At 43.1% G+C, this 27,604-nt stretch overlaps 1 protein-coding gene across 1 annotated transcript in view; it reads left to right on the top strand.

Moving 5' to 3' along the window:
* The first annotated feature begins 11,511 nt into the window (after positions 1-11,511).
* LOC139029168 (caskin-2-like) overlaps positions 11,512-27,604 on the top strand; it is a 45,902-nt gene continuing 29,809 nt past the window's right edge. Inside the window, exons 1-2 of the mRNA XM_070448622.1 lie at positions 11,512-11,857; positions 13,663-14,233. Coding sequence (XP_070304723.1) covers positions 14,140-14,233 — 94 coding nt within the window. The 5' untranslated portion in view covers positions 11,512-11,857; positions 13,663-14,139. The remainder of the gene's footprint in view (positions 11,858-13,662; positions 14,234-27,604) is intronic.

The following is a 27,604-nucleotide window of genomic DNA, read 5'->3' as shown; positions in this document are numbered from 1 at the left end:
AAAGATGTGTCGGCATCGAGTAATTGTCTCTGGCCCCCTCCCAGTTAGGGGGAGTGATGAGTTCTACAGCAGTCTCACAACTCAATTGCTGGTTGAAAACTGTTTTCTGCTCCTCCCAAAAGATAGAATTTGTAGAAAATTGGCCCTCTTTCTGGGACTTACCCACAAATAGGACCAAGCCTGGCCTGCTGTGGAGTGACGTACTCCATCCTAGCTGGAGGGGTGCTCTCATCTTATCTACGAACATAAACAGGGCTCTAACTCCCCTAGCTCCACAATGAGATAGGGTGCAGGCAATGCAGCAGGCTGTTAGCCAGCCTGCCAGCTTAGTGAAGTCTGCCACGAGCACAGTGTAGTCAGCTCAGTTATCCCCATTGAGACCGTGTCAGTGCCTCGATCTAGGTTGGGCAAAACTAAACATAGCGGTGTTCGCTTTAGCAATCTCACTGGAATAAAGACCTCCTCCATTCCTGTCATTATTGAAAGAGATTGTGATATCTCAAAATGGGGCTACTTAATGTGAGATCCCTCAACTCCAAGGCAGTTATAGTCAATTAACTAATCACTGATCATAATCTTGATGTGATTGGCTTGACTGAAACATGGCTTAAGCCAGATTAATTTACTGTGTTACTAAATGAGGCCTCACCTCCTGGTTACACTAGTGACCATATCCCCCCGCGCATCCCGCAAAGGCGGAGGAGTTGCTAACATTTACGATAGAACATTTCAATTCACAAAAAAAACGGCTGTGTTTTCGTCTTTTGAGCTTCTAGTCATGAAATCTATGCAGCCTACTCAATCAAGTTTTATAGCTACTGTTTACAGGCCTCCTGGGCCATATATAGCGTTCCTCACTGAGTTCCCTGAATTCCTATCGGACCTTGTTGTCATGGCGGATAATATTCAAATTTTTGGTGACTTTAATATTCACATGGAAAAGTCCACAGACCCACTCCAAAAGGCTTTCGGAGCCATCATCGACTCAGTGGGTTTGGTCCAACATGTCTCCGGACCTACTCACTGCCACAGTCATACTCTGGACCTAGATTTGTCCCATGGAATAAATGTTGTGGATCTTAATGTTTTTCCTCATAATCTTAGACTATTGGACCACCATTTTATGTTGTTTGCAATTGCAACAAATAATCTACTCAGACCCCAACCAAGGATCCAAAAGCTGTGCTATCTTTCGGACAACCCAAAGATTCCTAGATGCCCTTCCAGACTCCCTCCACCTACCCAAGAACGTCAGAGTACAAAAATCAGTTAACCACCTAACTGAGGAACTCAGTTTAACCTTGCGTAATACCCTAGATGCAGTCGCACCCCTAAAAACAAAAAACATTTGTCATAAGAAACTAGCTCCCTGGTATACAGAAAATACCCGAGCTCTGAAGCAAGCTTCCAGACAATTGGAACGGAAATGGCGGTACACCAAACTGGAAGTCTTCCGACTAGCTTGGAAAGACAGTACCGTGCAGTATCGAAGAACCCTCACTGCTGCTCTATCATCCTATTTTTCCAACTTAATTGAGGAAAATAAGAACAATCCAAAATGTATTTTTAATACTGTCGCAAAGCTAACTAAAAAGCAGCATTCCTCAAGAGAGGATGGGTTTCACTTAAGCAGTAATAAATTCATGAACTTCTTTGATGAAAAGATCATGATCATTAGAAAGCAAATTACGGACTCCTCTTAAAATCTGCGTATTCCTCCAAAGCTCAGTTGTTCTGAGTCGGCACAACTCTGACAGGAACTAGGATCAAGGGAGACACTCAAGTGTTTTAGTACTATATCTCTTGACACATTGATGAAAATAATCATGGCCTCTAAACCTTCAAGCTGCATACTGGACCCTATTCTAACTAAACTACTGAAAGAGTTGCTTCCTGTGCTTGACCCTCCTATGTTGAACATAATAAACGGCTCTCTATCCACCGGATGCGTACCAAACTCACTAAAAGTGGCAGTAATAAAGCCAAACCTTGACCCAGAAAATATAAAAAACTATCAACCTATATCGAATCTCCCATTCCTCTCAAAAATGTTAGAAAAAGCTTCAGGCAGGCAGCAACTCACTGCCTGCCTGAAGACAAACAATGTATATGAAACACTTAAGTCTGGTTTTAGACCCCATCATAGCACTGAGACTGCACTTGTGAAGGTGGTAAAATACCTTTTCATGGCGTCAGACCGAGGCTACGCATCTGTCCTCGTGCTCCTAGACCTTAGTGCTGCTTTTGATACCACCGATCATCACATTCTTTTGGAGAGATTGGAAACCCAAATTGGTCTACACGGACAAGTTCTGGCCTGGTTTAGATTTTATCTGTCGGAAAGATATCAGTTTGTCTCTGTAGATGGTTTCTCCTCTGACAAATCAACAGTAAGTTTCGGTGTTCCTCAAGGCTCCGTTTTAGGACCACTATTGTTTTTATTATATATTATACCTCTTGGTGATGTCATTCGGAAACATAATGTTAACTTTCACTGCTATACGGATGACACACAGCTGTACATTTCGATGAAACATGGTGAAGCCCCCAAATTGCCCTCCCTGGAAGCCTGTGTTTCAGACATAAGGAAGTGGATGGCGGCAAATGTTTTACTTTTACACTCGGACAAAACAGAGATGCTAGTTCTAGGTCCCAAGAAACAAAGAGATATTCTGTTGAATCTGACAATTCATCTTGATGATTGTACAGTCGTCTCAAATAAAACTGTGAAGGACCTCGGCGTTACTCTGGACCCTGATCTCTCTGTTGACGAACATATCAAGACTGTTTCAAGGACAGCTTTTTTCCATCTACGTAACATTGCAAAAATCAGACACTTTCTGTCCAAAAATGATGTAGAAAATTCATCCATGCTTTTGTCACTTCTAGGTTATACTACCGCAATGCTCTACTTTCCGACTACCCGGATAAAGCACTAAATAAACTTCAGTTAGTGCTAAACACGGCTGCTCGAATCTTGACTAGAACCCCAAAATTTGATCATATTACTCCAGTGCTAGCCTCTCTACACTAGCTTCCTGTTAAAGCAAAGGCTGATTTCAAGGTTTTGCTAACCTACAAAGCATTACATGGGCTTGCTCCTACCTATCTTTCTGATTTGTTCCTGCCGTACATACCTACACTTAAGCTATGGTCACAAGACGCAGGCCTCCTTACTGTCCCTAGAATTTCTAAGCAAACAGCTGGAGGCAGGGCTTTCTCCTATAAAGCTAAATTTTTATGGAATGGTCTGCCTATCCATGTGAGAGATGCAGACTCGGTCTCGACCTCTAAGTCTTTATTGAAGACTAATCTCTTCAGTAGGTCCTATGATTGAGTGTAGTCTGGCCCAGGAGTGTGAAGGTGAACGGAAAGGCACTGGAGCAACAAACCCCCCTTGCTGTCTGCCTGGCCGGATCCCCTCTCTCCACTGGGATTCTATGCCTCAAACCCTATTACAGGGGCTGAGTCACTGGCTTACTGGTACTCTTCCATGCCGTCCCTAGGAGGGGTGCGTCACTTGAGTGGGTTGAGTCACTGATGTGATCTTCCTGTCCGGGTTGGCGCCCCCCTTGGGTTTGAGCCGTGGGGGAGATTTTCGTGGGCTATACTCGGCCTTGTCTCAGGATGGTAAGTTGGTGGTTGAAGATATCCCTCTAGTGGTGTGGGGGCTGTGATTTGTCAAAGTGGGTGGGGTTATATCCTGCCTGTACGGCCCTGTCCGGGGGTATCGTCGGAAGGGGCCACAGTGTCTCCCGACCCCTCCTGTCTCAGCCTCCAGTATTTATGCTTCAATCGTTTGTGTCGGGGGTCTAGGGTCAGTCTGTTATATCTGGAGTATTTCTCCTGTCTTATCGTTTGTGTCCTGTGTGAATTTAAGTAGACTCTCTAATTTTCTCCCTCTTTCTTTCGCTCTCTTTCTTTCTTTCTTTCTTTCTTTCGCTGGACCTGAGCCCTAGGACCATGCCTCAGGACTACATGGCCTGATGACATCTTGCTGTCCCCAGTCCACCTGGTCGTGTTGCTGCTCCAGTTTCAACTGTTCTGCGGCTATGGAACCCTGACCTGTTCACCGGACGTGCTACCTGTCCCCGACCTGCTGTTTTCAACTCTCTAGAGACAGCAGGGGCAATAGAGATACTCTGAATAATGAAAAGCCAACTGACATTTACTCCTGAGGTGCTGATCTGTTGCACCCTCTACATCCACTGATGTAAGAAGGGCTTTATAAATACATTTGATTGATTGATTGGATATACACTGAATATACAAACATTAAGAACACATGCTTTTTCAATGACATAGACGGACTATCTGGTAGCACTTCTGAGACATTAATGCACTCTAGACCTAAAGGTTGCCAGTTCAAATCCTGAGAGCATTTACGCACATTTAGGGATAGATTCTATCAGATAAGTGCTATCGGACACACACATAGTGGCTGTTTTGGCAGTGACAGAGGTGGAACTGCATTTGACCAATCAAATCCACAAGCGTCTCCCAGCATTAATACTGAAGCGGAAATTGTCATTGGCTGCACGGAGTTGCATTAAGAGAAATCCCATCCAGCCTTGTTTATAAATTGGAACACTGGAATGTGATATGTAATTGAATAAGATTTTCAATTTGAGTGTCATTATTTCTATATAGCCTACATTTCCTCGTTCTGAACTGCTAATGCGAGTGGGACGGGTGTGGCTTTGTGACACTGACCACTTGAGCAGCCGCTCACTGATTTGACAGGTCTAATGCAGTTACACTGTGGTCCCGTGTGGCTCAGTTGGTAGAGCATGGCGCTTGCAACGCCAGGGTTGTGGGTTCATTCCCCACGGGGGGACCAGGATGAATATGTATGAACTTTCCAAATTGTAAGTCGCTCTGGATAAGAGCGTCAGCTAAATGACTTAAATGTAAAATGTAAATTCAGACCCCTTGACTTTTTCCACATTTTGTTACGTTACAGCCATATTCTAAAATTAATTTATTTTTAAATTTCCCTCATCAATCTACACACAATACCCCATAATGACAAAGCGAAAACAGGGTTTTAGAATTTTTTCAAACATATTAGAAATAAAAAACAGAAATATCTTATTTACATAAGTATTCAGACCCTTTGCCATGAGACTCGAAATTGAGCTCAGGTGCATCCTGCTTCCATTGATCATCCTTGAGATGTTTCTACAACTTGATTGGAGTCCACCTGTGGTAAATTAAATTGATTGGACATGATTTGGAAACACACACCTGTCTATGTAAGGTCCCACAGTTGACAGTGCATGTCAGAGAAAAGAACAAGCCATGAGGTCGAAGGAATTGTCCATAAAGCTCAGAGACAGAATTGTGTCGAGGCACAGATCTGGGGAAGGGTACCAAAACATTCCTGCAGCATTGAAGGTCCCCAAGAACACTGGCCTCCATCATTCTTAAATGGAAGAAGTTTGAAACCATCAAGACTCTTCCTAGAGCTGGACGCCCGTCCAAACTGAGCAATCCAGGGAGAAGGGCCTTGGTCAGGGAGGTGACCAAGAACTAGATGGTCACGCTGACAGAGCTTTAGAGTTCTTCTGTGGAGATGGGAGAAACTTCCAGAAGGACAACCATCTCTGCAGCACTCCACCAATCAGGCCTTTATGGTAGAGTGGCCAGACAGAAGCCACTCATCAGTAAAAGGCACATAACAGCTCACTTGGAGTTTGCCAAAAGGCACCTAAAGGACTCTCAGACCATAAGAAACAAGATTGAACTCTTTGGTCTGAATGCCAAGCGTCATGTCTGGAGGAAACCTGGCACCGTCCCTGCGGTAAAGCATGGTGGTGGCAGCATCATGCTGTGGGTGTCACGTTCTGACCTTAGTTCCTTTGTTATGTCTTTATTTTAGTTTGGTCAGGGCGTGAGTTGGGGTGGGCATTCTATGTTGTTTTTCTATGTTTTGTTCTGTTGGTAGATTTCTATGTGTTTGGCCTAGTATGGTTCTCAATCAGAGGCAGGTGTCAGTCGTTGTCTCTGATTGGGAGCCATATTTAGGTTTCCTGTTTTTCATTGTGTTTTGTGGGTGATTATTTTCTGTTCTGTGTTTTGTTTTCACCGTACAGGAGTGTTCGTTTGTCATTTTATTGTTTTTGTTCTGTGTTCATTATTCGTATTAAAACAATATGGACACTTACCACGCTGCGCATTGGTCCTCCTCTTCTTCCAACCACGACAAGCGTTACAGTGGGGATGTTTTTCAGCGGCAGGGACTGGGCGACAAGTCAGGATCGAGGGAAAGATGAACAGAACAAAGTACATAGAGATCCTTGATGAAAAACTGCTCCAGAGCGCTCAGGACCTCAGACTGGGGTAAGGTTTACCTTCCAACAGGACAACAACCCTAGGCACACAGCCAAGACAAGGCAGGATTGGCTTTGGGACAAGTCTCTGAATGTCCTTGAGTGGCCCAGCCAGAGCACGGACTTGAACCAGATCGAACATCTCTGGAGAGACCTGAACATAGCTGTCCAGCGACGCTCCCCATCCAACCTGACAGAGCTTGAGAGTATCTGCAGAGAGGAATGGGAGAAACTCCCCACATACAGGTGTGCCAAGCTTGTAGTGCCATACCCAAGAAGACTCAAGGCTGTAATCGCCGCCAAAGGTGCTTCAACAAAGTACTGAGTAAAGGGTCTGAATACTTATGTCCATTTTATATTTCTTTAAAAAAATATATATATATATATATATATATATACATTTGCAAACATTTCTAAAAACCTGTTTTTGCTTTGTCATTATGGGGTATTGTCTGTAGATTGATGAGAGGGAAAAAATTATTTAATCAATTTTAGAATATGACTGTAACGTAACAAAATGTGGAAAAAGTCAAAGGGTCTGAATACTTTCCGAATGCACTGTACATCTCCGACACTGCCAAGACACCAGCTATGCAAGTGTCAGCTATCACGTGTTCATGCTTGATCTGATTGAATCTAGGCCTTAATGTCAAGTGTCCCTGAGCACTGCTACTTTTTAGTTGGTGTTATCAGATAATCACACAATTATTGACTTGATTCCGGGCTACTTTTAACAAAGTGCAGAAATGTATTCTTGCCAATACATCTGTGGGCTATTTCTGTCATGGCCAAAAACCTGATGGCAAAGCAGGAAATTCAGATTTGCTGTCATCTAAGAGGTTGTGAGTTCAAATCCCAGATGGGGTTGCATCCCAAGTGTGCTAACCGATGTTGAGATTATTTCCAGTTTGTTGTTGTATATCTACTGACAAAATACAGTTCAGCTGTAGAAATACCTTAACAGTTGTTTCCACTATTTTCACCGCAACGCAGTAGCTAGAAAATTACTATAAAATTACAGGATAAAAAAAAAATGTTGTGCATCTACCTTTAAATACAATTGCAAGTCAGGCATACCAAGTTAATTTGCAGGAAGGGCCAAAAAGTACCCAAGTGCATTGCAATTGACAGTAAATAAACTCAGCAAAAAAAGAAACGTCCTCTCACTGTCAACTGCGTTTATTTTCAGCAAACTGAACATGTGTAAATATTTGTATGAAAATAACAAGATTCAACAACTGAGACATAAACTGAACAAGTTCCACAGACATGTGACTAACAGAAATGGAATAATGTATCCCTGAACAAAGGGGAGGGTCAAAATCAAAAGTAACAGTCAGTATCTGGTGTGGCCACCAGCTGTACTGCAGTGCATCTCCTCCTCATGGACTGCAACAGATTTGCCAGTTCTTGCTGTGAGATGTTACCCCACTCTTCCACCAAGGCACCTGCAAGTTTCTGGGGGGAATGGCCCTAGCCCTCACCCTCCAATCCAACAGGTCCCAGACGTGCTCAATGGGATTGCTGGCCATGACAGAACACTGACATTCCTGTCTTGCAGGAAATCAGGCACAGAACAAGCAGTATGGCTGGTGGCATTGTCATGCTGGAGGGTCATGTCAGGATGAGCCTGCGGGAAGGGTACCACCTGTCTCTTATACACATCTAGATGTGTATAAGAGACAACCCTCCACCTCCAAATCGATCCCGCGCTAGAGTACAGGCCTTGGTGTAATGCTCATTCCTTTGACGATAAACGCAAATTGCAATTTATTGCCCTGGCCACATCTGCAGTCCTCATGCCTCCTTGCAGCATGCCTAAGGCACGTTCACGCAGATGAGCAGGGACCCTGGGCATCTTTCTTTTGGTGTTTTTCAGAGTCAGTAGAAAGGCCTCTTTAGTGTCCTAAGTTTTCATAACTGTGACCTTAATTGCCTACCGTCTGTAAGCTGTTAGTGTCTTAACGACCGTTCCACAGGTGCATGTTCATTAATTGTTTATGGTTCATTGAACAAGCATGGGAAACAGTGTTTAAACCCTTTACAATGAAGATCTTTGAAGTTATTTGGATTTTTACGAATTATCTTTGAACGACAGGGTCCTGAAAAAAGGAAGTTTCTTTTTTTGCTGAATTTATATAGAAAAACTCTAATAGATTATCCTATTACTGTAAAAAATTTACTTATAATGACCACAACATTTACCCCAAAATTAATAGCAATGGCTAACAGTGTAGTTTCATGTTATCACATGTTGAACCACATGATTTCACATGTGGAAAATTGCATGATTTCACACGTGAAACATGAAATTTCACAAGGGAAATCATGTAAAAACTTGTTTTTGGAACACTTCACATGTGACATATCGAATCTAAAATCATGTGAAAACATGTTTTTGGAACACTTCACCAGCCATTTCAGATGTGAAAACACGTTTTTGGAACACTTCACATGATATTTCACATGTGAAAAAGTGTTTTTGGAACACTTTACATGTGGTGAACGCGTGCGCTTTTGAAGCACTTTACATGTTTTTAAATGTGCAATTCCATGTTATCGCTGTTCAGCTAAAATATTACCCCACCTGTGATTTGAACTCACTCACAACCGCTGGATTTGACGTATGCTGATCTTTCTGCAGCACCACAAAGCCTTTAGCAGTCCTTTAAACATCCATTATCTATAATACATCTCTGCACTTATCAGAAGCGTTCCATCTGCACTGCTATTTTAGTTATCAGTTATTCTGACTATTCTATCATCATTGATTTCATTGACTTATTTCAGAAATGTCAGGGTTTTCTGTATAGTTGTCTGATGTTGGTGGGCCATATTATTCTGTTTTAATGATACTCCTGAATCACTGTGATAAATATAATAGTTTTTCTTGAGTGTATTTTTAACAAAGCTGAGATTTACTTTGAAGTCTAAAGTGTAGGAATATAGGTGAAATCAGTATCTGACAGATATGGTGGCATAGCAAGAATATTGGCATGAGGTGAACCAAGTAAAGACATGTTGAATAATAATTACTGTATAAACATACACAATGTAAGTTGAAAGCACTGTGTATATAGCCTTGTTATGTATTGTGTTACATTGATTACATTTTTTTTTTTACTTTAAGTTATTTAGTAAATATATTATCAACTCTATTTCTCAAACTGCATTGTTGGTTAAGGGCTTGTAAGAAAGCATTTCACGGTAAGGTCTACATCTGCTGTATTTGGAGCATGTGACAAATAAAATCTGATTTGATCACAACTCTTTTTTATTTGCAGTTCATCACATGTGAAATGTCATGTGAAAATGTTAATCCACATGTGAAAGGTTTTTGATCACATGTGAAAGTCCATCATATGTGAAGTGTTCCAAAAACACATGGTTTGACATGATTTCACACAGTGAAAATCCACATCATCACATGTGAGTTTTGTGCAAAACATGTGGAAATGTCACATGTGAAATGGTTTTCCATAAGGGGAGGGAACATGTGGAGAACTGATGATGACAGGGAGAATGAAGAGGAAATACCATTCTTCTGTGTGTCCGAAATGGCACCCTATTCCCTTTTGGTGCACTACTTTCAACCAGGGGCTAAAGGAAAAGAGCTGAACATACTGTAGCTCCGGACATTTCTGGACATTTAAAGTTTCTCCTGTTTCTGTGTTGAATACACTGTGAATGGCACTGAACGAGAAAACAATGAGTCAAGAATATAAGAGCCATTGTAACACTCCCTCCCACTCATGTTTGAGTTCGGGACACAGAACACTCATGTTTGAGTTCGGGACACAGAACACTCATGTTTGAGTTCGGGACACAGAACAATCATGTTTGAGTTCGGGACACAGAACATTCTTTGAGTGATACAAGAACCATTGTTGTTTTAAATGTTAAAATTGTAAAATGGTTTAATGAATCTGCTTCTGACCGTTTATTCTCTCTGTAAGAGAAGCTATAAATTATTAATTGTTCAAACAAGATTATAATACATGTATTTTATTTTGTTACTTTTGTTTAAAAGCACACACTGCAGTATTGTCTGCAACATGTGCATTACTCATGATACCCCGTCATACCAGCAAGTGTCGCTAAAACCAAACACAACTTCAAACTGTGCCCTGGTCATTCATGTTTTTTGGGTTACATACACATAAATTCCTTTCCAAATCCTTTCAGACTATTTTAATACCATTTGGAATATAGACGCTGCTTTTGAAGATGTATATACACCGAGTATACGAAACATTAAGAACACCTGCTCTTTTCATTACATAAAATAAAAGTGCCTTTGAACCGGGTATGGTAGTGGGTTCCAGGTGCATCGGTTTGTGTCGAGAATTGAAACGCTGAGTTTTTCACGCTCAACAGTTTCCCGCGTGTATCAAGAATGGTCCACCACCCAAAGGCCATCCAGCCACCTTGACACAACTGTGGAAAGCATTGGAGTCAACATAGGCCAGCATCCATGTGGAACGTTTTTGACACCTTGTGTCCCGACGATTTGAGGCTGTTTTGAGGGTGTGCGTATACTCCGTGTATATTGTAGCAAACGGAGGGAGTGGGAAGCGAACCCYCATCAGCGTGAAAGGCAAACATCCTACACATCGCACCAATAGGGTTAACACATTTGGTGGGAAACGTGGGTCATATAACGAGGATCAGTACCCTGCCCCCTCCGAACCGGAAAGCATGTCCCAGTGTTTTGACTAACCTCAGATCRCTCACACATACCGGGCTGTGCGATTCGAAGACCCCACGGCCACCATTCCACTTCTGACACCATTGTAGCGAACTGACGGAGCGGGAAGCGAACCCGTGTCTCAGGCATGAAAGGCAAACACCATAKGGTTAAGAAACTTGGTATGAATTGTAAAGTGGCTCATAGCAAGGATCGGTACAATATGGTAAATATGGTAAACCGACCTTGTCTTGTCTACTGGACAACTTCATTCTGTCTCCAATAAATTATCCATATAGCCTAACTACTGATACGGAGTCAGATACCTTTTCACTCCCCTGGTGATTAAGGATAGTATGGGAGTAAGGTAATCCTAACCTAGATCTGTGGTACAGTAGCATACGAGTCGTCTCCCTCCGAAATTRTTCCCCAGAGTTTTGATGCGTGCGGAGGCGGAGCCAAAATGWTGAGGAGTCGCTCGTTCCGCTCGAGGTCGCAGAGTGATTAGTCTAAATTGAAAAGGTGTCKGATCAGGTCTCCTAGCGCGCACMATTGTCGAACTGCCTGGCGAGGATRACATTATTTTCTTGACCTTCAGTAAAACAAGGTTTAGGAAAAGAGCTGAATGAAGTCAGAGTTTGACTTTCAACCACTTATCAGAAAGTCGTCTGGATATTGTTTCGCTAGCAGCATAACTTCTTCACACACACATCTTCTGTGCGGTCTGCTCCTTGAGCCTCGGCTCCAAGCACCTGACAAACGCTAGCTGAGCACTACTCTACACTCCGCCAATCCTTCAACAGGGACCGGAAAACCTGTGAACACATTTACAATACTGGTAAGATGTTCTGTTTTTGACCTCTTCGTTTGTTTATTATTGAGCGGTCTTGGAAGACCACAAATCAAAATCGGACTAACCAATTTGCAAATTTGATACAACTTGTCGAAAAAAACTAGCCCAAATCTAGCTAGCAGCAACGTCCGACGTTCTATTAATTAGTTATTTTCTATCTAGTTAGATCTACCGTTATTATAATATAATAATAATTTATATCATGTTCTGTTCTATTCTATTGGGGTTCTAGTCTATTCCTTCGAAGTGTAGCAGGGTTTTCAAACCTCTCCTCGGGGACCCCCAGCCGTTCCATTTATTTGATCTAACTTTACTGTACCAGTTTGTTTTCCTAACTACAGGGAAGCCCTCTAGCTATAGCCGCTCTGTGTTTGTTTACAAATGGTCATGTGCCTCCCTCAATGGACAGCTGCTCAGTTTGTTATGATGTATGATGTTGTTATGACACCCTCTGAACTCTGTGTACTGGGCTTGATGGCAATCAAGAGGAGGGTCATATACTAGCTGGCAGGCAAGGTGACTGAGTCTGTGTCAGATTGACATGCATGCCGTTACTAGCCACTAGCTATCCAGAACAGCAATCGTATGGGGTAACTTCTGATTGGAATAAAAATGGATTCATGATTTCTGCCTGACATGATGCCTCCTCCCTTCACATACATGTAGCGCCTATCATTCCATATTATCATAGCTAACATGATGTGATCTGTTATTGTACTTGACCGCGTCTACTGCCTATTATTGTGTAGCCTCTACAATGACAGCATATGTGATAACTTAGCCCCACAACCTGATGGTAAACAGAAGCCKTGCTGTAGACAGAGAGACACACCAATAACAGTCCCTCCCAGCACAACCTTTCAGAAGAATGGGAGGAATTTGAATAGAATTGAATAGAATGGGYTAGAGTAGAATAGAAAACATTGCCCTTCAGAAGGACATTTCTTTGCAAAGTCTTGCACAGGTGACACAAAAAAACACATTCAGTTGGAGGTACAATGGCGGTACAATATTTTTGTGTTTTAGCCCAACACTTTGCCTCTCAGCTCCATTGGGCGTCTTAATTGCTGTTTTGCCCAGAAAAACTCCTATTTTAYTTGGATCTGGGTGGCTGCAGCTCTGTGTGTGATCTCAGATATGCCTCATTCACTTGCAGCTGTACACAATCCAAAAACCAGACTAATGTATTTTTCTCCTAAAACATTTSTCCTGGATATGTTTTGTCCCGTAAGTGCTGCTGGCTGTGTCCCCTGTGATGTAGAATTCGGGGGATGGTATTAAGATGCGGTCACTTCTGCCTTCTAGTGTGCGTCTCAAATGTCACCCTATTCCCTATATAGTGTACTACTTTTGACCAGGGRCCATAGGGCTTTGGTCAAAAGTAGTAGGCTTACACTATGTAGGGAATAGGGTGACATTGGGGACAGAGCCCCCAGTTTACTTCTGGCGGGAAAAGTTTGCAGCTTTTTCCCTGASAATTGGCAGAGTTCCAGACAGCTCCTAGTGAAAAAGACACTTCCTAGAAGTTGAAGGAGAGTGGAAGGAGTTAAGGAGTAGTATTCCGACATGGAATGATCCTAAGATAACATTCCATGGTGAATAGGCTTCCTGAGTGAAAGAAAAACAAACACATTAGATTGGTTTTTAGAGAGCCACCCATCCTTAATTATGTTGTAGTTACAACTTGTAATAACACTCAGTGCTTTGCTAATGCTTTTATTAAATAGTAGTGAATGCCCAGCTCATGATGACATGTCTGTGTGTTCTAATGGTAGGTTTTACTGTTTCAGGTTGGCGGAAACAGCTGAGAACCCGACACACACCTTGCCCTAAGGACAATTCCAGGCAGACTCCATTTGATTTACATCAGGACAGACAACCAGGCCCCATACACAAACACACACTCTGGAAACCAAGCAACCAACAGAAGGCAGAGGAACACAGCCTCTAACAACCAACTACCCCACCTATCTCACCATCTCACCCAGTTGATGCCTAGCCTAACCTAGGCCCGGAGATAAYAATGTTCTCTGCTGGCTGTTCTGGTTGATTCCTATCTGACTGACACAGGCAGACAGACTGGCTGGTTTGGGCGCTTTGTGACGCTCTTCTGTACGTTCATCATCATTGTTTATCCGAAGGAATCAACATGCACCTGACTGGGTAAGGTTGAGGCCTCGACTACCAAGGACCACTTAGACGCGGTTGAGACAACTGACCTCGTAAGGACCGTGTGTGGTTACTGGTCACTGGTGTGGCGGTCAGTCATGGGTAAGGAACAGGACTTCCTGGTGGCAGTGAAGAGTGGAGACACCCTCCTGGCAAACAAACTCCTGGCCAAGGTTAAATGCAACAAAACCAGTGAGTACCTAGACACACACACACACACATCTGCTTTCTCTTTCAATTCCTGATGCAGCCCGTCTGCCTGTGTTTGTGTTCAGAGCATGGGTATCTGTTGGCTTGATGCAATGTACAGCAGAAGCATTGATAGCCTGTCCCTTATCTGAGTGATATTGTTCTCTGTATCTATATCAAAAGAAAAACGTTGTATTTAAAATYGCAGTATCAGGTTCAACCATCCACCACAACCAATGATCCATCTAGGGGTCGGACAATTTGAATTTAAATGTAGTCAAACCCCCAACAATATGACCTAATCTCCAAAACACAGATGCTGGTACTGTACAATATGTCTCAGGGTGTGTCTGGTCAAAAGTAGTGTACTATATAGGGAATAGGGTGCCATTTGGGATGCACCCTCACAGTGTGGAGCTTCAGTGTTGCTTATCTCTATAGATTCCTGTCAAACTGCTRGCGAGGTTAGCCTACCATAGCATTGTTGCTAATCACAGTATTCTCCTTATCCAGGCCAGGAGAAAGTCAAACCTCTCTCTCTCGCTCTCTCTCTCTATGAAACCTCTTTCTTGCTGTTATGTGCCTGTGCTGTGCTTTCATCGTGTCTGCTGTTCTGCTCTGTTCGGTGGCAGGCTCAGAGGAACTGTCCGTAGCACATGGGGTTAGCGTTATCCCTACACATCATGACATGCTGCTAATGCCTTTCAACAGTCAAACACTCATGGGCTAAATGTTTCAATGCTCGGGAAAGGAAATTAGTGGCCTAGTTGTTGCATTCATTTCTTAATTTGTAGGGCTGGGAATTGCCAGGGACCTCACAATATTATATTTTCATGATACTTAGGTGCCGATACGATATGTATTGCAATTCTTACGATTGTCACAATTCTATACYATTCAATACTGGGATTTTATTGCAATTCGATGTTCCAAATATATTGTTTTTTTGACCRGACGAAGATCCGTTTCAGACCYAAACGTTGTCAATAAAGCAGTGAATTGGGAGCTTTAACAGTGTGCGGGCCTTCTTCTTCTATACTAGTATTCTTTATTAGCCCAGCACCTATGTTTTTAAGGATGTGCGTATGACCACAAACTTTTCCAAATATATTGCTCACCATATGTCTGCTGCACAGGGACAAGAGGGAGCCATGATATTMTTGTTGTTGTTGATCAGTCATGTTAATAAAATTGCTGAAAACAAATTGGCWACCTTTTTAAAAAGTAGATGGTGAACAAGCCATGAAGAAAAAATACTGGCCTTTTGGTGCAGGCACAGCAAACTAACGCAAAAATAATATRGAGATATTGTCAAAACGATACGGTATATCATCCAAAATAATATCCCAATATGTAACTGTTTCGATTTTTTCCCCCGTCACTTTTAATTTGCAGTGTGGTTTATTTTACTTTACCAAGTTTCCGGATGTAATGCATTCATCAAAGTGAAATWAGCTAGTTTCACTCTTGGAAGATGCTTGTGTAAGTACTCTACCCTGACTGAAAAAATAGGCTACTTTCTGATGCTTTGCAATGGTCCGTCTGTAATATTTTCCATTTGTAAACGAGTAGTTTAGTATCTCAGGGTGATAAGACTTAACATTTGAAGGGCTCTATTTTAACAAWCCTAATGCAATGGWAAATCTAAGCGCAGGCGTTAGCGCTATAGGTTCAGGGGTGTGTCAGAAATATTTTTGCTATTTTCACAACTACAATTATCAGCGTGAAAGGGCTGGGTTTTCATGAACAAACAAGTTGTGGGTGTGTTAAGGCTTGGCCCCTGACTGGCCAATCAGAACGTGCTCCATGGCTAAATATGTGGTTGCTTCAAGTTGTGTATTTCCAGTCTTTTATCTATTCCCTTGGAATCAACTCCAATTCCAATGTTAGTCCGTTTATAGTTTGTTAAATGGCTTACCGAAATGAAATAACCAAATGTAGAGCTATCCTATCTTTGCTAAATACATTAACTTGAACCCATTTTGCAGTCCACATTGTTCTAAGTAATTGCATGGCTTCAAWAGCGTTCACACTGATATAGGGGCTCCTACTGTAAATTACATTATGGCTGATTATGGACATGCCAAACATTGTCAATAAGCAAGATTCTATTCATTATTGATAAGGCCTAAAAAGAGAACAAATAATTCTAATCAAATTCTAAACAAAAATAAACAACAACTTGTTTTAAATAGGCTATGTCTAAATACACTTACAGGCACCATAGTTTCTCCCTGTGTCACGTATCTGACCCTAGTTCTTTTGTATTTTCTTTGTTTTAGTTGGTCAGGGCGTGAGTTGGGTGTTCTAGTGTGTGTGTTTCTATGTGGGGTTTTCGTTTGGCCTGTATGTTCTCAATCAGAGGCAGGTGTTTGTCATTGTCTCTGATTGGAACCATATTTAGGTAGCCTGTTTTCTGTTGGGTTTTGTGGGTGTTTGTTTCCGCGTGTGAGTGTTGTTTGCCACACGGTACTGTTTTGGTTTCGTTCATGTTCAAATTTATTTTTTGTATTTCATAGTGTTCAGTTTATGTTTTAAAATAAACGTTATGGACACTTACCACGCTGCGCATTGGTCCTCCGATCTTCAAACTTCTCTCGCACTCGCCCAGAGGTGCGTGTTCCCAGTCCGGTGCCACCAGTTCCGGCACCACGCACCAGGCCTACTGTGCGCCTCCAGAGTCCAGTAGCCCTGTTCCTGCTCCCGCACTCGCCCTGAGGTGCGTGTTCCCAGCCCGGTACACCAGTTCTGGCACCACACACCAGGCCTACTGTGCGCCTCAGCAGCCAGAGCTGCCCGTCTGTCCAGCGCCGCTGAGCTGTCCGTCTGTCAGCGCCGCCTGAGCCGCCCGTCTGTCCAGCGCCGCCTTGCAGCCCGGCCGTCTGTCCAGCGCCGCCTGAGCCGCCCGTCTGTCCAGCGCCGCCTGAGCCGCCCGTCTGTCGCGCCGAGCCGCCGCCTGCCACCCGCCTGGCGCCCGTCTGTCCAGCGCGCTGAGCCGCCCTCTGTCAAGGCGCCGCCGATGTCTCGCGCCGTCTCTGTCCAGCGCGCCTGAGCCGCCGTCTGTGCCAGCGCCGCCGCTGAAGCCCCGTCTGTCCGAGCGCCGCCCTGGTCCGCCCGTCTGTCCAGCGCGCCTGAGCCGCCCGTCTGTCCACGCCTGAGCCGCCGTCTCAGCCCGCCTGTGCCGCCCGTCTGGCCAGCGCCGCCTGTGCCGCCCGTCTGTCAGCGCCCGTGCGCCTGTCACGCACGTCAAGACCGCCCGCCGTCAGGACCGCCAGAAGCCGCCCGCCAGTCAGGAGCCGCCAGAGCCGCCCGCCAGTCCGGAGCCGCCTCATCCGAGCCACCCCTCAGTCGGAGCCGCCTTTTCAGTCCGGAGCCACCTTTCAGTCCGAAGACCGCTTTTCAGTCGGAGCGCCCTCAGTCGGAGCTGCCCCTCAGTCCGAGCGCCCCTCAGTCCGGAGCTGCCCCTCAGTCCGGAGCTGCCTTTCAGTCCGGAGATGCCTTTCAGTCCTGAGCTTCCCCTCAGTCCGAGCTCCCCTCAGTCCGGAGCTGCCCCCATCCGGAGCTGCCCCTCAGTCGCAGGAGCTGCCTTTCAGTACCGGAGATGCCTTTCAGGCCTGAGCTTCCCCTCAGTCCGGAGCTCCCCTCAGTCGGCTCCCCTCAGTCCAGAGGCGCCCATCAGTTCAGTGGGGCCCTTTAGTAGGGTACCAGTCATAGGTTGGTGGCGAGGGTCGTCGCTCAAAGGATCTGACGAAAGCGGACTAAGACAATGGTGGAGTGGGGTCCACGTCCAGCGCCAGAGCCGCAACCGCGGACAGATGCCCACCCAAACCTCCCTATAGGTTCAGGTTTTGCGGCCGGAGTCCGCACCTTGGGGTACTGTCACGTTCTGACCCTAGTTCTTTTGTATTTTCTTTGTTTAGTTGGTCCGGGCGTGAGTTGGGTGGTTCTATGGTGTGTGTTCTATGTGTGGGTTTTCGTTTGCCTGATGGTTCTCAATCAGAGGAGGTTGGTTTGTGCCTTGTCTGATTGGGAACCATATTTAGGTAGCCTGTTTTCTGTTGGGTTTTGTGGGTGTTTGTTTCCGTGTGAGTGTTTGTTGCCACACGGTACTGTTTCGGTTTCGTTCATGTTCACATTTATTGWTTTGTATTTCATAGTGTTCAGTTTATGTTTTAAAATAAACGTTATGGACACTTACCACGCTGCGCATTGGTCCTCCAATCCTTCAAACTTCTCCTCCTCAGATGAGGAGGACAGCCGTTACACCCTYTGGGTATGTAACATTAAAACAGAGCAGACTATGGAGGGTTTTATGTACAGGACATCCAAACTTTTCACAGTAGCTGGATCCAATATAGATCCAATATAAAGAGAAAGTCTGTATACTGCTCCCAAATATATTTTATGAACATAATCGGATCTTACAGATCAGATCGTATTCACACYTCTCCAGGAGTTGCATTGCATGCGCACCACAGAGTTGGCACCATAAAACCAGGAAGGTGAACCATTCTAATAAGTTTGGTTGTAATAAAATGTTTCTAAATACGAAGTATACAGGCATAAAAAGCTAATTAGAATGCTCTTGTTCCATGCGCATATGMGCAGTGTGCGTCACAGCTGGATAGGCTGTGTTTCAGCTGTCAAAATTCATGCCATAACCAACTGCTGACGCTAAAACCAGCTTTTGGTTGGTCTTAAATATCCCTATCAGCGTATATAGCTCCACAGTGATCTGGTGCTGGTACTTCCTGTATATAGCGCCGCAGTGATCTGGTACTTCCTGTGTATAGCTCTGCAGTGATCTGGTACTAGTACTTCCTGTATATAGCTCCACAGTGATCTGGTACTTCCTGTGTATAGCTCCACAGTGATCTGGTACTGTTACTCCCTGTAAATAGCTCCACAGTGATCTGGTACGGTTGATCAGTGATCTGGTACTGGTACTCCCTGTATATAGCTCCACAGTGATCTGGTACTGTTACTCCCTGTAAATAGCTCCACAGTGATCTGATACTGGTACGCCTTGTATATAACTCCATTCTTGTGTATATTATTCCTCTTGTGTTACTAGTTATTTTATATATTTTTTAACTCTGCATTGTTGGGAAGGGCTCATAAGCAAGCATTTCACAGAAAAGTCTACACCCATTGTGTTTGGTGCATGTGACAAATAATATTTGATTTGATTTGACGCACACACACATACACCATTTCATCACCATTGACCCTAGTGGAGGAGTTAAGGATGTGGTCAATGCTACAGTCGTTCATCACCGCAGGAGAGCTGTAAGAATGACAGAATCCCAGATGCTCTGGTCTACACTTGCTGGTATAGCCCTGGCTAGGTGTCAATGAAGTTGAATAGCATGCCTATTGATTATGTGGAGCTGTAAAAGCTCTCTCTCTCTGTGTGTGTGTGTGTCTCTGTCTGTCTGTCTGTCTGTCTGTCTGTCTGTCTGTCTGTCTGTCTCTGTCTGATGGATTGGGGTTCAAACCCATTTTTAACTGTTAGTCAAGGTGTGAGGGCCAATCAGACAGGCATGGAAAGAAAGGGAACAGGTAGTAGGTCACCATAGGGCCATAGAGCAGGACTGCGTCCCAAATTTCACCTTATTTCCTATATAGTGCACTACTTTTGACCCGTGTCCTATTGAGAGCCCATAYGGCTCTAGTAAAAAGTTGTGCACTAAATAGGGAATAGGTTGCCATTTTGGATGCTGCCCAGTGGTCAGAGAGCTGATAGATGGGGAGCTGAGGTCTGGCTTTATCCTGAGTCTGACTGACCATCTGCTGACAGGTCCTGTCTCTCTGTCCTCTCCTAGACTAGCCCAGGCTACATCCCAAATGACACCCTATTCCCTACATAGTGCACAACTTTTGATCAGAGTTACATAGGGCACAACTTTTGACCAGGGCCCATAGGATAGTGTACTATGTAGGGGATAGGGTGTCATTTGGTACGCTGCTCTAGTCTGGCCGTCCACTAAGACCCGCTATTATTGACCTAAAGAAGGTCCAATAAATGCAGGCACAACATTTTTGTGGAGGTGGCCGATTCATCATGGCGATAGACATACTCACYGTGAACTATTTTATTCAGTAAGCTGATAGTGGACTATAGGAGAAAGAGTGGAGAGCACCCCCCCAACCACATCGACAGAGCTGTTGTGGAGCAGGACGAGCGCTTCAAGTTCCTTGGCGTCCACATCACTAAGTACTTAACATAAAATCAAATTGTATTTGTCACATGCGCTGAATAGGTGTAGACCTTACCGTGAAATGCTTACTTACAAGCCCTTAAGCCCTTAACCAACAATGCAGTTTTAAGAAAATAGCTATGAAAATATTTACTAAATACATGTTTTTTTTWATTAAAAATTATGAACACAATGAAATAACAATAATGAGGCTATATACAGGGGGTACTGGTACCGAGTCAATGTGCGGGGGTACAGGTTAGTCTAGGTKATTTGTACATGTAGGTAGGGGTAAAGTGTGCATAGATAATAAACAGTGAGTAGCAGCAGTGTAAAAACAAAGATAGTCCACACACGCCCACACAGTCGTGAAGAGGGCATGGCAGCGCCTATTCCCCATCAGGAGGCTGAAGAGATTTAGCATGAGCCCTCGGATTCTCAAAAAGTTATACAGCTGCACCACCGAGAGCTTCTTGACTTGCTGCATCACTGCTTGGTATGGTAAATGCACCGCTCTTGACCGCAAAGCGCTACAGAGGGTGGCGTGGACAGCCCAGTACATCACTGGGGCCGAGCTCCCTGCCTTCCAGGACCTCTATATCAGGCGGTGTTAGAGGAAGAACCGAAAAAAGCCACCCAAGCCATAAAATGTTTACTCTACTACGGTCCGGCAAACTGTACTGGAGCATCGGCTCTCGGACCAACAGGCTCCAAGACAGCTTCTACCCCTAAGCCATAAGACTGCTAAATAGTCAATTTATGGAACCCAAACTATCTGCACTGACCCTACGCACACTCACTAGACTATACAGTATATACACACTCACTAGACTATACAGTATATACACACTCACTAGACTATACAGTTTATACACACTCACTCATATACACTACATTGACACTCCCACACAAAACCTACACAGATTCACACACATACCCACACACAAGCAGACTGACACAGCACAAACAGACATACATACACATTACACACACTATTACACTCATCATTTGCTGCTGCTACTGTTTTGAATTCTACTCTTATTATTATCTATCCTGTTGTCTATCTACCTCAAATACCTTGAACCTCTGCACATTGATCTGGTACTCCCTGTATATACACTACATGACCAAAAGTATGTGGACATCTGCTCGTCGAACGTCTCATTCCAAAATCATGGGCATTAATATGGTGTTGGTCCCCCCTTTGCTACTATAACAGCCTCCACTTTTCTGGGAAGGCTTTCCACTAGAAGTTGGAACATTGCTGTGGGGACTTGCCTCCATTCAGCCATGAGTGTTATTGGCCTGACTCACTGTCGGTATTCCAATTCATCCCAAAGGTGTTCGATAGGGTTGAGGTCAGCACTCCTCGGCGGTCCCGTTCTGTGAGCTGGTGTGGCCTACCACTTCGCGGCTGAGCCGTTTTTTCTCCTAGACCAGGGTTCCCGAACTATTGGCCCATGGGTGGTTTTATTTGGCCCCCCAAGATTTCTGAGCAAATCTTTTTATAATAATATGTTTTAATACATTTTAATTGTTGCACATAAAAGATGTAAAAACACCAGGAAATCAGCTCCAAGTAATTTTAATTTAAGAAATCTATTCCCAAGTATTTCCACGCATAATAGAGAGACAAGTGGTCATATACAAATGTAATCAAGGTTTGAAATGATAATGTTTTTGTCAAACATTATATCTGTTTGGGTTTCTTGCGGTCAATTTGCAGTCTACAAATTATTTGTAATTATGTTCCGGCCCCCCGAACATCCGCTCAACAAAAAATTGTCCCACGGATAAATCTAGTTGATCATCCCTGTCCTAGACGTTTTCACTTCACAATAACAGCACTTACASTTGACCGGGGCAGCTCTAGCAGGGCAGACATTTTACAAACTGACTTGTTGGAAKGGTCTTATGATGATGCCACGTTGAAAGTCACTGAGCTCTTCAGTAAGGCCATTCTGCTGTTAATGTTTGTCTATGGAGATTGCATGGCTGTGTGCTCGATTTTATGTACCTTTCAACAACGTGTGACTGAAATAGCCGAAACCACTAATTTGAAGGGATGTCCACATACTTTTGTGTATATAGTGTAGCTCCATTCTTGTGCATTTTATTTTATCCTCTTGTGTTACTATTTCATATGTTTTAACTCTGCATCGTTGGAAAAGGATCGTAAGCAAGCATTTCACAGTAAAGTCTACACCAGTTGTATTCAGTGCATGGACAAATACAATTTAATTTGATTTGAATTTACACGACCCCAGTGACGGCTTGAATTATATGGCTGTGGGAGGTTCTTGCCCCTCATGGGTGCTGTTCSCCCATTGCCCTAAAACGCCTCCTTAAAGGAAGACTATTGTTAGTATGGCTCCTCATTATTACCATTTCTATTGTCTTCTAGACACATGCTGGTGTCCGTGCTATATAACCCTAGTAGTCTGTCACTACATCTATACAAATGACTGAAGTTTCATGCAGAACAGAGGTGAATTTTAAATCTGAAAACAAAACTTCACAACACAGTCCTTCACCTGCACATTCTTATGCAACATAACCCCACATGTTAAAGCTCACACTCCTTTACAAACCATCCTGTTCTTTTTAACATCTGCTAGTTCTCTAGCTCCCTCTCTTCATCTTTACCTCCTCCCTCCTTTGCTCCCTCATTCCTCTGCTCAAATCAGGGATATCCCAGATGGCCCAGGGTGAGATTACTGGACAGAGGGGTGTGTGTGGTGTGTGTGTGTTCCACTAATACCACTGTTCCATTGATCCTACAGTATGAAGCTATGGGTCGCCAACTAGAGTACCCTATTAGCTAACAGTAGTTATCTTATTATTAGCGAACAGTAGTCAGCTTGTTATTAGCTGACAGTAGTTATCTTATTATTAGCTAACAGTAGTTATCTTATTATTAGCTAACAGTAGTTATCTTATTATTAGCGAACAGTAGTCAGGTTGTTATTAGCTAACAGTAGTTATCTTATTATTAGCGAACAGTAGTTATCTTATTATTAGCTGACAGTAGTTATCTTATTATTAGCTAACAGTAGTTATCTTATTATTAGCTAACAGTAGTCAGCTTGTTATTAGCTGACAGTAGTTATCTTATTATTAGCTAACAGTAGTCAGCTTGTTAGCTAACTGGGCTAAAGATATAATTGAGGTTGTCGACTCATTGTCTACATGTCAGCCAAACATGCTAGTACAGCAAATAACACACACACACACACACACACACACACACACACACACACACACACACACACATTTTAATCCTGACCCCTTTCTTCCCGGGACAGATGGAGGAGCTTGTCTGGGATTGCCGAGGAATTTAACAGAAGGGGTTAAGTGTGTGTGAATATGTGTGTGTGAAAACGTCACTTAATCCAGCATAACTGTTATTTTATTACCTACAGTAGCTAGCATGCAAGCAGTGGATACATCCATTCAGTCTTCCCTATTTTCTCTTAACCTTCTTTAGTCTCTCTCTCTCTCTCTCTCTCTCTCTCTCTCTCTCTCTCTCTCTCTCTCTCATATATAAGAGTCTTACCATTAATCAGACAGTAGAGATGTATCATTCAGAAAGTATATGTCGGGAAACTCAGGGCACCTTGCCTCCAGGCAGCGTATTCACCCTTCTAGTCTATTTTCTCTCTTCATTAGGTTAGTCTCTCTTTTCTCTCTCTCCATTAGGTTAGTCTCTCTTTTCTCTCTCTCTCTCTTCATTAGGTTAGTCTCTCTCTTCTCTCTCTCTCTTCATTAGGTTAGTCTCTCTTTTCTCTCTCTCTCTTCATTAGGTTAGATTTAGCTTGTTCTATCAAGCTGACAGTAGTTATCTTATTATTAGCTAATCAGAGTTTCTTATTATTAGCTAATCAGTAGTTATCTTATTATTAGCTAACAAGTAGCAGGTTGTTATTAGCTTAACAGTAGTTATCTATTATTAGCTAAAGCAGTAGTCCAGGTGTTATTAGCCTAACGTAGTTATCTTATTATTACTTAACAGTAGTTTATCTTTATTATAGTCTAACAGGTTAAGTTACTTATTATTTAGGCTGGACAGTCAGAGTTCGTCTTATTATTAGCTAAAACAGTAGTTATCTTATTTATTAGCTGACAGTAAGTTATCTTATTATGTAGCTAACAGTAGTCAGCTTGTTATAGCTGAGTAGTTCATCTTGATTGATCTAGCTGACAGTAGTTTATCTTATTATTAGTACCGTAGTTATCTATTATTAGCTGACAGTAGTTTATCTTATTCAATTAGCTAAACAGTAGTCAAGCTTGTTAATTAAAGCTGACAGTAGTTATCTGATGCTTATTATTATGATAACAGTATCAGTGTTATTAGCCCTGACAGTAGTTATCTTAATTATTACTAACAGTAAGTCAGCTTGTGTAGCTAACTGGGCTTAAAGATATAATGAGGTGTCGACTCATTGTCTACTGTCACCGAAACATGCTAGTAGCATGCAATAAACAATGCTGACACACAACACACACCACACACAGCACACACATCACACACACACACACAACATTTTAATCCTGACCCTTTCTTCCGGGAAGATGGAAGGAGCTTTTTGTCTGGAATTAGCCGAGGAATTTTAAACAGAAGGGGTTACGTGTTGTGTGAATATGTGTGTGTGAAAACGTCACTTAATGCCAAGCCATAACTGTTTCATTTTATTAACCTACAGTAAGCTAGCAATGCAAAGCAGTGATACATCCATTCAGTTTCCCTATTTCTCTTAACGCTTCTTATAGTTCCTCTCTCCTCTCTCTCTCTCTCTCTCTCTCTCTCTCTCCGTCTCTCTCTCTTCTCAAGTAATAAGAGTCTGTACCATTAGATTACAGAGCAGTAGAAAGATGTATCATTCAAGAAGTATGATCGTCGGAAACCAGGGCCACCTTGCCTCCAGGCAGCGTCTTCCACCCTTCCTAGTCCCTAATTTGTTCTCTCTTCATTAGGTTAGTCCTCTCTTTTCCTCTCTTCCATTAGGTTAGTCTCTCTTCTTTTCTCTCTCTCTCTCTTCATTAGGTTAGTCTCTCGTCTTCTCTCTCTCTCTTCATTAGGTTAGATCTCTCTTTCTCTCTCTCCGTCTTCATTCGGTTAGTCTCTTCTCTCTCTCTTCATTAGGTTTAGTCTCGTCGTTTTCCCTCTCTTCTCTCTTCATTAGGTTAGTCTCCTCGTTTCTCTCTCTCTCTTCTCTCATTAAGTTAGTCTCTCTTTTTTCTCGTCTGTCATTAGGTAGTCTCTCTTTTTTTCTCTCTCTCTCTTCATTAGGTTAGTCCTCCTCTTTTCTCTCTCTCTTCTCTTCATAGGTTAGTGTCTCTTTTCACATCTCTCTCTCTCTTCATTAGGAGTCTCTCTTTTCTCCTTCTCTCTCATTAGGTTTCAGGTCTCTCTTTGTCTCTCTCTCTCTTCATTTAGGTTAGTCGTCTCCTTCTCTCTCTCTCTCTTATTAGGTTAGTCTCTCTTCTCTGTCTCTTCATTGGTCTCTCTTCCTTCTTGTGATTAGGTTAGTCTCTCTTTTCTCTCTCTCTTCATTGGTTAGCTCTCTTTTCGTCTCCTTTCATTAGGTTAGTCTCTCTTTTCTCTCTCTTCTATTGTTAGTTCTCTCTTTTCTTCTCTCTCTTTTCATTAGGTTAGTCCTCTCTCTCTTCTCTTCTTAGAGCCTTCTTTCCTCTCTAATTAGTTATTCTCTCTTTTCTTCTCTCTCTCTTCATTAGGTTAGTTTCTTTCCTTCTCTTTTATCTTATCCTCTCTCTCTCTTCATTATGGTTAAGTTTCTTTCTTCTTCTCTCTCTCTTTCATTAGGTTAGTCTCTCTATGTTCTCTCTCTCTCTTCATAGGTTAGTCTCTCTATTTCTCTCGCTTCTTCCATTCATTAAGTGTTTTTCCATAGTTAGCTTCTTTTCTCTCTCTCTTTCATTAGGTTAGTCCTCTTTTCTCTCTCTCTCTTGCATTAGGTTTAGTCTCTCTTTTCTCCTGTCTCTCTCATTAGGGTTAGTCCTCTCTTTTCTCTCGCTCTCTCTTCATTAGGTTAGTCCTCTCTTTTCTCTTCTCTCTCGGTTCATGTAGGTTAGTGCTCTCTTTTCCTTCTCTCTCTTCTTCATTCGGTTAGTCTCTCTTTTCTCTCCTCTCTCTTCATTAGGTTACGTCCTCTCCTTTCTCTCATCCTCTCTTCCGCCCGGGCGCATTATTATTATTTATAAAAAGGGCACGGTGCGGGGAAAAGGTGTTAGTCTCTTTTCTCTCTCTCTCTTCATTAGGGTTAGTACTTTTCTCCTCGTCTCGTCTTATTAGGTTAGTCTCTTTTCTGCTCTCTCTCTATTAGGTTAGTCTCTCCTTTTCCTCTCCTCTCTCTTCATTAGGTTAATCTTCTCTTTCCTCCTCTCTCCTTCATTAGGTTAGTCTCTTTCTCTCGCGCATTTTCATAGTTAGTCTCTCTTTTCTCTCTCTCTCTCTTCATTATGGTTGAGTCTCCTCTTTCTCTCTCTCTCTTCAGTTAGGTTGGTCTCTCTTTTCCTCCTCTCTCTTCATTGGTTAGTCTCTCCTTTTCTCTCTCTTCTCTCTCTCTTCAGTAGGTTAGTCTTTTCTCTCTCTCTCTTCATCTAGGATTAAGTCTCTCTTTTCTCTCTCTCGTCTTCATTAGTTAGTTCTCTCTTTTCTCTCTCTCTCTCTTTCAAATTAGGTTAGTCCCTCGTCTTTTCTCTCTCTCCTTCATTAGGTCTAGTCCTCTCCTTTCTCTCTCTCTCTTCATTAGGTTAAGTCTCTGTTCTCTCTCGTCTCTCATCATAGCGTTTTAGTCTCTCTCTCTCTCTCCTCTCATTCCATTTAGGTTAGTTCCTCTTTCCTCGTCTCTCTTCTTAGTTTTTAGTCCCTCTTTCTCTCTCTCCTCCTTCATTAGTTTAGTCTCTTTCTCTCTCTCTCTCATATATCTAGTCCCTCTTCTGTTCTCTCTCTCTCTTCATTCAGCGTAGATCCCTCTTTCTCCTCTCTCCTCTCATCGTCGTTAGTCGGTCTCAGTCTTCCCTCTTTCCTCTCTCCATAGGTTCTCTCTCTCTCTCTCTCTAGTAGGTTAGTCTCTCTTTTCCTCCTCGTCTCGAAGTCTTCGTATTCTCTCTTCTTGTGTCTTTCTCTCTCTCTCTCTTCAGTAGGTTA

Source organism: Salvelinus sp. IW2-2015, linkage group LG18 (assembly GCF_002910315.2).
Source record: "Salvelinus sp. IW2-2015 linkage group LG18, ASM291031v2, whole genome shotgun sequence".
Taxonomy (NCBI): domain Eukaryota; kingdom Metazoa; phylum Chordata; class Actinopteri; order Salmoniformes; family Salmonidae; genus Salvelinus; species Salvelinus sp. IW2-2015.
The sequence above is the reverse complement of the archived record's forward strand: the minus strand, read 5'-3'. Positions and strand labels throughout refer to the sequence as shown.